General features: G+C 54.8%; 1 protein-coding gene across 1 annotated transcript; it reads left to right on the forward strand.

Moving 5' to 3' along the window:
- Positions 1 to 326: 326 nt before the first annotated feature.
- Podn (podocan) lies at positions 327 to 9,190 on the forward strand. The gene is made up of 9 exons (XM_035438668.1): positions 327 to 647; positions 1,133 to 1,226; positions 2,397 to 2,461; positions 2,989 to 3,098; positions 3,710 to 3,866; positions 4,169 to 4,284; positions 4,534 to 5,191; positions 7,990 to 8,138; positions 9,007 to 9,190. The coding sequence occupies exons 1-9, from the start codon at positions 336 to 338 to the stop codon at positions 9,188 to 9,190; spliced, it is 1,845 nt and encodes a 614-aa protein (XP_035294559.1). The 5' UTR covers positions 327 to 335.
- The last annotated feature ends 228 nt before the right edge of the window (positions 9,191 to 9,418 follow it).

Genomic DNA, 9,418 nt, shown 5'->3' on the forward strand with positions numbered 1-9,418 from the left:
TGTCTATGCCAGGATAGCAGGAGTTTAGCAAATCCCAGGCCCTGCCTTAGCATCCCTTCTGTGAAATAGGGGTGCAAATCCTCAGGACCCAGTCTGGTGGGGGTAATAGGCAGTTTTGCAGCCCTGACTAAGGACAGAGCTTCATGGCACTGCCATCACTGCAGAGGATATACCCCAATGAGAGATGGGAGCAGTCATCAAGCTCTCGAGTGGCCACTGTCTTAGCCTGCGAGGCGCCTATCATGACTTCCAGTGGCCATAACTATATGCCCAATGTATGTGACATGAATCACCTGGCACCAAGGTGGGCCTGAGCCACTCCTCCAACAGGCACCATGGCCAGCAGCAGGGGCCTACCACTCCTGCTGCTGTTGCCACAGCTGCTCCTGGGCCCTGTACTGGCTGTGAGGGCACCTGTGTTTGGCCAAAGTGACACCCACAGCCTGAGCCCTGAGGAGAATGAATTTGTGGAGGAGGAGCAGCCTGTGCTAGTCCTGAGCCCTGAGGAGCCAGAGCCCGGCCCAACCACCATCAACTGTCCCCGAGATTGTGCCTGCTCCCAGGAAGGCGTTGTAGACTGTGGTGGCATTGACCTGCGTGAGTTTCCAGGCGACCTGCCGGAGCACACCAACCATCTGTCCCTGCAGGTGAGGCTGATGCTCCTCCAGCAGGTACCCCTAGCTGCCAACTCAAAGCCTTCAACATAGTTGCACAACTCCCTTCTTACCCAGAACCTCCAATATTCACAGTCTCCCCAATGCCCCCCCACCCCCAGATTCAGGGTAGCAAGGCAGACCAGACCCTATGGTACCAATGATGCCCTGGTTACAGAGCCCTGAGATATAGCCTGCTTGTTCATGGAGGAGTCTGGGATGTTCAGCTTATAGAGGAAAATGTCTCACCAATGGCACAGAGTTGCCCAGTGATTGGATTGATAGGGACACCACTGACACTATTACAGGACTAGGAAAGCCAGGACCAAGGGACCCAGCTCCAGGAGGCATTGGCACTATTGGCCTCAGGAGAGAATTCCAAGGCAGGTGCCCAAGAGAGGGATGCTCCTGGGGCCCGGAGTAGGTATGGAACCCTCATGTACTATCCCTGAACTGCTGCTGCCACCATCTCCCCACAGAACAACCAGCTGGAGAAGATCTACCCTGAGGAGCTGGCTCGGCTGCAGCGCCTGGAGACGCTCAACCTTCAGAACAACCGCCTGACTTCCCGAGGTGAGGGAGGCATCTCTGGAGCTGAGGTACTGGCTCAGGGACCTGGGACACGGGGCCTCAGTGGCCCGAGAGGCATGGTGGCCACGGGGAGAACTCACCCTGTAGACCCTGGGGTGAAGGGAAGCCCTAGCTTGGGTTGGACTCTCTGATGTAGGCCTGAACCTGTGGTGAGTGTCTGAGACCCAGAAGGTGAGGTCTGGGGCCTTGAGAGCACAAGCTTGCTGGGACCTTGTCAAAGACTCTCCAATTTGCAAGGACCCTTAGTGTTCAACATTCTTAAGTTGTTTTTTTTTTTTTCTCCTGAAGACAGATGTAATACATAATTGGGATAGAACTTTCATAAAACAAAGAGGAAGGGGGGGAAAACCCATAATCCTACCACTTAGAATTAATCAAATTAAGATTTCGGTATTCTCCCTTCCCACATTAAAAGAAAACAGCTTTGTTGATATGAAATTTATGTGCCATAAGTGACCCAGTTTAAAAGTCCAGTCCAATTTGATGTGTTTTGGTGAGTTTATAGTGTGTAGCTGCCTCTGTGATCTGCAGTCATTCATCTTAGGTTTTAAAGCCACAGCTGAACCCCTGCAATCACGGTGGCAGCCTGCTTTGTTTTACTTAGCAATTTGTTTCTCTCACTGCTGTTGCTAGAGCTCTATCTGGCTGTCACGTCACACTCCACAGCAGGGTATTCCTTGGAGAGACAGCACATGGTTTATGTAACTGTTCCCTCTCTTTTGACTTGGGCCAGTCCCAGCATCTGGGGGTCCTGGAGCAGGAACTGGATGTCAGAGGCCAGCTCAGGGCTGGAGAAGGGCCAGTCTAACTGGTCTCCTCACAAGCCAGCTGTCTGAGGGGACCAGGGGTGAGGCCTTCCCTGCACAGAGCCCTTCCCAGCTTGACTGCACCTGCCTGTAGGTGGAGCTGAGACTGAAGAGGGGCTCTGACCCCCCCCTGCAGCCATCCTCAGGGGAGCACTCCTTCCTGTTTCAAAGGGTTAGGCTAGGTCACTCGGTCCCTCGCACGCACTTAGCTGCTTGCTTCTATGCTTGGGCCATGTGATGAACACTGAAACTGATTGGGAAGGGAGGGAGCTGCCTAGCAAGTGGGTGGTTCTCTTGCTTCCCTGTAGTATCTCCTTCATCCAGGGCTCTGATCTGTCCTTTAAAGGGCTCCCAGAAGAGGCGTTTGAGCATCTGACTAGCCTCAATTACCTGTACCTGGCCAACAACAAGGTGAGGGCCGTGGAGGGCAGGCGGGCTTCCCTGGGGTGGGCAGGCCTCCTGGTCCTCTTGGCTCTCTCTTCCCTTGAGCTCTGTGATTGTTCCCCAGTGCCCTTTCCAGCCTGGCCTCTGGGTCCCTGTTACCCTGGATGTTGAGAAGGGGACCATATAAGTCCAGGAATTTGAGACAAGCCTGGACACAAGGAGACATGTGTATAGAAGTAAATAATGAACAGAAAGGATGGCGGGAGTGCCACTTGCCTTCCCTCCACCCAGAGCAACTTTTCAAATTACACTGTTTCTTCTGCCCCCAACTCCCTTCCCCAGGAGCCCAGGAGTGTGCAGACAGGTGCAGGGGCTCTGACTGCCAAGCTAAGGGCTATGGGAGCTGGGCACATCTGTTCAAAAGACAAGCTTCAACATTAGAAAAGTGGCTTTGGTGTCGAGGAAGAGCCAAGGGAAGGGAGGCAGGTGAATACCCAGTGGCAGGGCCCAGAGTGAGTCTCTACTGGTCTCTCTGCCGGCTCTTTCCTTTCCAGCTGACACTGGCACCCCGATCCCTGCCAAACGCCCTGATCAGTGTGGACTTTGCTGCCAATTATCTCACTAAGATCTATGGACTCACCTTTGGCCAAAAGCCAAATCTGAGGTCAGAAGTCAGAAGGATGATCCTGGGTGTGTGGGAATGTATGTGTGTTGGGTGAGTGTGGGGGTTTGGGGGAAGCCAAGGCAAAGAGGAGACACAGGCAGGCCCTGAGAAGGGGCTAGCTAATCTGTGAGCTATGGGCTGTGCTCGGGGTGTTGGAGGAACACCCAGGCCTAGAGGAGCTCCGGATCCAGGAAGCTGAGACCTGAGACAGGAGGTCTCCATCCAGTAAATGAAGAATGAGAGCGTATGCATGGGAGTGGTGGGGTCTGAGAGCAGCTTCCAGCAGGCAGAGCTGCCCTTCTTTGAACTTGCTTAAGGAGGTGGACTACTCCCAGGACCTCCACACTGGACTTCAGATGAAGGAGTCTGGGCTGGGACCAGGAAGTCCTGTTTCTGCCACTGATGTATGTGGTGACCTCTGGCAGGGTGCTGAGCCTGTGCTCCCTGTCCCTGACCATAGAGGGGGCTCTGAAGCTTTGTAGCTCCACATGCCTGGGTTAAGATGGTAGAAAAGTTCCCCGGGGCTTGGGTAAGAGTTTGAAGGGACACTGCAAAGGTGGCCTAGGGCCGGGGAGCCCAGGTGGGGTGAGGACTGTCCCTCAATCCTGCAGGTCTGTGTACCTGCACAACAACAAGCTTGCAGATGCCGGGCTGCCAGACAACATGTTCAATGGCTCCAGCAACGTCGAGATCCTCATCCTGTCCAGCAACTTCCTGCGCCACGTGCCCAAACACCTGCCACCTGCCCTGTACAAGCTGCACCTCAAGGTGGGGACAGAGAGGGCAGATGGGGGCAGACCCATGGCCAGACACACACTGCTGAGGGAGAAGCATGGCCCAGTAGAGTATCTGAGAGTTCATTGCAGGAGTATTAGCCACCTAGTGGGGCAGGCAGATGTCTGGGCACCTGACCGTCAGTGTGGGTTTGAGGGGACCATCAGCACACCCAGATGCTGCAGGTCTGACTCCCCTCCTGGTAGCCCCCAGGTTTCTCTGTGCATCTCATTCTGAGGCCTGGTTCTTGCCCCTGCCTCTCACTTTGCCCTCTCCCTCCCTCCCTTTTCTTCTAGAATAATAAGCTAGAGAAGATCCCCCCTGGGGCCTTCAGTGAGCTGAGCAACCTGCGGGAGCTGTACTTGCAAAACAACTTCCTGACTGATGAGGGCCTGGACAACGAGACCTTCTGGTGGGTCCCTGTATCACCGCATCCTTCTCATCAGCATGGCACCAGGCAGTCTCAGCTGGTCCCAGCTGGGCACAGTCATTTGTCTACTTTCCTTGGCTGCTTTCCCTGGAGACAAAACTTTGGGGCTTGTGTCTGTTGCCATTTCTGTCTCTGGGGACAAGTCAAGTGTATAGATAAGGCCTGCTGAGATGGCAGGTATGCGTGGGGTGTGGGCTCTTGCTTAGCGTCTCAGTCCCCTCCTTTATCCAGGAAGCTCTCCAGCCTGGAGTACCTGGACCTGTCCAGCAACAACCTGTCGCGGATCCCAGCGGGTCTTCCCCGCAGCCTGGTCCTGCTGCACCTGGAGAAGAACGTCATCCAGAACGTAGATGCTGACGTGTTGACACCCATCCGCAGCCTTGAGTACCTGCTGCTGCACAGCAACCAGCTGCGGGCCGAGGGCATCCACCCGCTGGCTTTCCAGGGCCTCAAGCGGCTGCACACAGTACACCTGTACAACAATGCGCTAGAGCGCGTGCCCAGTGGCCTGCCCCGCAGAGTTCGCACTCTGATGATCCTGCACAACCAGATCACGGGCATAGGCCGTGAGGACTTCGCCACCACCTACTTCCTGGAAGAGCTCAACCTCAGCTACAACCGCATCACCAGCCCACAGATGCACCGGGATGCCTTCCGCAAGCTACGCCTGCTGCGCTCCCTTGACCTGTCTGGCAATCGCCTGCAAACCCTGCCTCCGGGCCTGCCTAGAAATGTACACGTGCTGAAGGTCAAGCGCAATGAGTTGGCTGCCCTGGCTCGTGGGGCACTAGCTGGCATGGCCCAGCTACGGGAACTCTACCTCACAGGCAATCGACTGCGTAGCCGGGCCCTAGGACCCCGTGCCTGGGTGGACCTTGCTGGTCTGCAGGTACTAAAGGACTGGGCCAGATGGGGCACAGGGAGGAGAGAGGATGGTGGACCTACTAGGATGGCTGCCCTGAGCCTACGCAGCTACTGGGATGAGGGACAATTGTGCCAGGAGTCAGGTTGCTGTGGGTTAGCCAGACTGAGCTAATTCACCTGCTTGGGAGGCTGACTTAGGGTGGGAGGGGTGTGACCATGGGGTCCAACCTACCTGTAGGGGCAAAGGCAAAGGGTGGAGTGAACACAGGAGCCTGTGTCTGGGTTGGCCAGGCCAGGTCACCACAGGCAGGCCCAGGCTTGAGAAGGGTGGTAAAGGTAAGATACAGCCACGGCGGCAGATCAGGGTCCCTAGTTCAGGACGACTAGGGGCAGTTTGGGCAGCATGGGCCCAGTGACCTGATGCACAGAAGTAGCTGCCTGCAGAAGGCTGGGCCTTGATGTTGGAGGTTGGGGCATTGCTCATGTTGATCTTACCAGTCAGCTGACGGCCAGGGTGGGGGTGGGGCTCAAGGCACTCAGGGGCCAATCATCAGCACGGCTGCTATGACTATTCAAGAAGAACCTCTCATGTGAGGTGAGCAGTGAGCAGGTAAAATTTATCAGAACAGCAGCTCTGTTCCCTCCCAGAGCCATCCTTCATGACAGAAGCTGAGACCCTCCACACTGTCCCCTCTCCCACGGGCCTCCTCAGAGCCTGCTTAGATGCCACGTTTGAGGTCTTTCTCTGCATTGTTTTTCTTTATAAGCTTCATCCGTTAGTTCCGTGGGTTACCAGTTACCTGTATTCTGGGTGGAAGGAGAGGCCCACGTTTTTGTCTGACGTGCTCCACTTGCTGTGGTGGTGGGACTTGACATCAGGATTGGGGTGTCTTCAAAGAATACTGGGGAGAGGTGGGGGCAGAGAGAGTCCAGGAGGTACCCTGAGCTGAACAGGGTGTGATGGGTGAGGCCGCTGGTTCTGCAGCATGGCTGGGTTCTCTCCTCGCCCAGGCTACCCTCCTGAGAATCACACCAGAGTCCAGCCTCCGTGCTGCCCTTAAAACTATTCCTCAGGAGCTGTCTTGGCTCCAATCCTCCACGCCTGCTCCCTCTTGTTGCATTTTCTAACTAAGGGGGAAGGCCCAAACCCACCCAGGGAAACTTGTAAGCTGCACTTGGCATACTTCTTTTCTGTTGCCAGCCTCGGACAGCCTGGCAGCTCCTACCCCAAGTACAGCTCTCCATTCAGGCTGCTTATACTCCAGGCCAACCCCCCTGTTTCTCAACTGGACCTCACCTTCCTAGGATCTCGCCACTCCCATACTTGAAGAGCGCCTGTGCACACAGGCCCCAGTCTTCTGCTTCCTTGAAGTCTCAGGCCATACTCCCTGCTGTGGGTTTCAAGGCTCCCTCTGCTCCCGCTCAGGCATACACCAGCCCTTCTACTGGAAGCACTCTGCCTGCCTTGCTTGCTGGAGACATCTGTTCATTTGTTCTTTTGTTCTTTCATTCATCCTATAAGTGTGGAGGAGTCCCCACATTGTACTAGACACAGTTCTACAACTGGAGATCCTGTGAGAAAGAGAGGGGGCACCGCCCTTGTTGGGGTATACATAAGACTCAATAAGACTCAGCTTTTGTGTCATCTTGCCTAGGAAACACTCTTACCCGGTAGCAGGGACAGGCAGGTCAGACACTTCCCTGAGCCTCAGCCTGGGTGTCTGGGGAGCAAGCAGGGGTTCTTCCTCACACTGTGGGTCTTTTGATAGGTAATGGCTCCTTTTCTCTCCAATCTACCCCATGCTAATGCCCTGGAAATCACTTCCTGTATTGAAGCTGGTTGAGGCCTTTTACCACTCCATTACAGCCAAGCCTGTGGCTTGTTTTGTCAGGCTCTGGTCCATCCACACAGCCTGTCTGGCTTCCGAGAGTGCGATGGTGTCTCATGGAATCCATGTCCCCAGCACCCTTGGGCGCCAACCATCTCTGGAATGAATGAGGGAGTGGCAAAGCTGAGATTGGGGAGGGTGCCAATGGCTGTGGAGACAATGGGAAACAAGAAGCCCTGTGAGCAGAGAAGGTGATAGAGTTGGAAATTTGGGGTTCTGCTGCAATCCTGATGCTGGCTTACCGAGATGTGTGAGATCTGGGAGCTGACCCCCCAATCCCAGCCTCTCAGGGCAATGAAGGAGCCTAAAGATCATGCACTCCTGTCCCATGGCAGCACTAGTGTGGGGCTGGAGAAGGTGCATTGGCACTTGAAGGGGCAACAAGGGTGAGCACAGAGCCAGTGTGTACCAGGTCTCCTGCCCCACTATGGCTCCTGGGCTCCAGGCATGAGATGGCTCTAAGCCTGTGCTCTGCTTGCTGTGCCAGGGTTTCTACAAGCCTTGTGCCTGTTCTCCTGGCCCCTGCACATGTGACCTGCACACGTGGGTCCTGGCGTGTCTAGGTTGATGGAAGTGACAGTTGGATTAAAGAGGAAAGGCTATGGCATGCAAGCAGCTTGGCTTTGCAAAGGCGGGAGGGGCTGGGTGGGATCTACATCAATTAGAACAAATATGTGGGGTCTGGTATTGCATGTTCCAGCCTCTTCCAGATGGATTAACCTTGATGAACTGTTTCCCCACCCAGAAAATGTGGATTGTCAGACACCCCAACACACACACACACACACACACACACACACACACACACACACACACACACACACACACAGAGGTTCTCATTAGATGTAGATAGACTACAGCCTGGTGGGAGTCTGTTAGCTGTTAAGTGCCCTGCACAGATGGGAGTCCTTGACCCCCCTCCTCACCTCTGCAGCTGCTGGACATCGCTGGGAACCAGCTCACAGAGATCCCCCAGGGGCTCCCCCCATCGCTTGAGTACTTGTACCTGCAGAATAACAAGATCAGCTCTGTTCCTGCCAACGCTTTCGACTCCACTCCCAACCTCAAAGGGGTCTTTCTCAGGTAGGAAGTCCCCAAAGCCTGGCTTGCACCCGCCCCCTCCTGACCCCACATCTAACAATAAATGGACCATTGAGACACCGGGAAGTAGCTGGCAGGTAGAGTATGAGCACAGCTCTGGCAACCCTGCAAGGGCTCATAAGTCTATTAGCAGGCATCAGAAACATTTAATGACTAGTGTTAAGTGTAGGGTGTTTTGAGAGGAGGCCCAGAGAGCATCTTGCTAACCAGAAGCTATGAGGACACAGGTGACAGCTGTGTTCACAGCCAGCCAGGGGGGCCTCAGGTGTCAGACCAGAATGCAGATGCCTAGATCCCTCTGGGCTCTGGGGTTAGGACTTCAGGGAACTCAGACTCCACAGGCTTCTTCTCAACCCCACCCACACCCCCAATTCGACCCCTCCCCCAGATCAGAGAGGAGACAGAACAGATGATAGCAGAAGGTTCCAGGTGGTGTGACTTGGGCTTCTGAGCAGAGTTGAGACACTGTTGGGCCCAAAGTCAGGACTGAGTAAATCCCTTACCAGCTCAGCCATGACCTTGCCTGTGTGCCGGTCAGGTCTTGGGGTTAGTGCCAGAGGTCAGCAGAGACAACTCCCATGGCTGCTACTCTGTGGATGAAGTGAGTGTATGCATATGGGAGACTTCTCTTGCCTTGTAGATGACAGTCCTCTGCCATTCCCTTCCTCCCAGCTGTCAGTGCCCTAAAAGGTCTGCTTGCCATGGTGCACCATGCTTCTTAGTCCCCAACCTTTACAACTTGCTGTGCCATTTCCCGGACACCCACTCCATTCCCCCTTCCCTTCTGAGCTGGGCAGGCATGAGGGCATCAGCCTGGGCTCCTGACACTGACTCATGGACCGCCACTCAGATTTAACAAGCTGGCCATGGGCTCCGTGGTGGAAAGCGCCTTCCGGAGGCTGAAACACCTGCAGGTCTTGGACATTGAAGGCAACTTTGAGGTTGGTGACATTTCCAAGGACCGGGGCCACATAGATGAGGAAGAGGAAGAAGAGGAGGATGAGGAGGATGAGGAAGAGGAAACGGGACCGTAACAAAATGACACCAATCTGACCCAGGTGGGTGGTCTGTGTGGGTGTGGTGTTTCTCTCTCATCACACTGTCCCTGCCCCATCTTAGGTTTCTGTGTGTCATCCTCACCATGTCCTCTATTCTTTCCCTTCATTTTGAAAATCTGTCAGTTTGTTTTGAATGTAGGATTGCACCATGGGAGGGAGAGTCTACTGTGGCAGAGCACCCATGGAAGCCAGTTTGTGCCAAGG

The sequence above is a fragment of the Cricetulus griseus genome, chromosome 2 (genome assembly GCF_003668045.3).
Source record: "Cricetulus griseus strain 17A/GY chromosome 2, alternate assembly CriGri-PICRH-1.0, whole genome shotgun sequence".
Classification (NCBI taxonomy): domain Eukaryota; kingdom Metazoa; phylum Chordata; class Mammalia; order Rodentia; family Cricetidae; genus Cricetulus; species Cricetulus griseus.

Bases quoted from the DNA above. Each gene is read 5' to 3' on its own strand.
- Podn (XM_035438668.1), top strand. From the start codon at position 336: ATGGCCAGCAGCAGGGGCCTACCACTCCTGCTGCTGTTGCCACAGCTG. The intron at 648-1,132 runs GTGAGGCTGATG...ATCTCCCCACAG, and splicing joins CCAACCATCTGTCCCTGCAG to AACAACCAGCTGGAGAAGAT. The intron at 8,139-9,006 runs GTAGGAAGTCCC...ACCGCCACTCAG, and splicing joins CTCAAAGGGGTCTTTCTCAG to ATTTAACAAGCTGGCCATGG.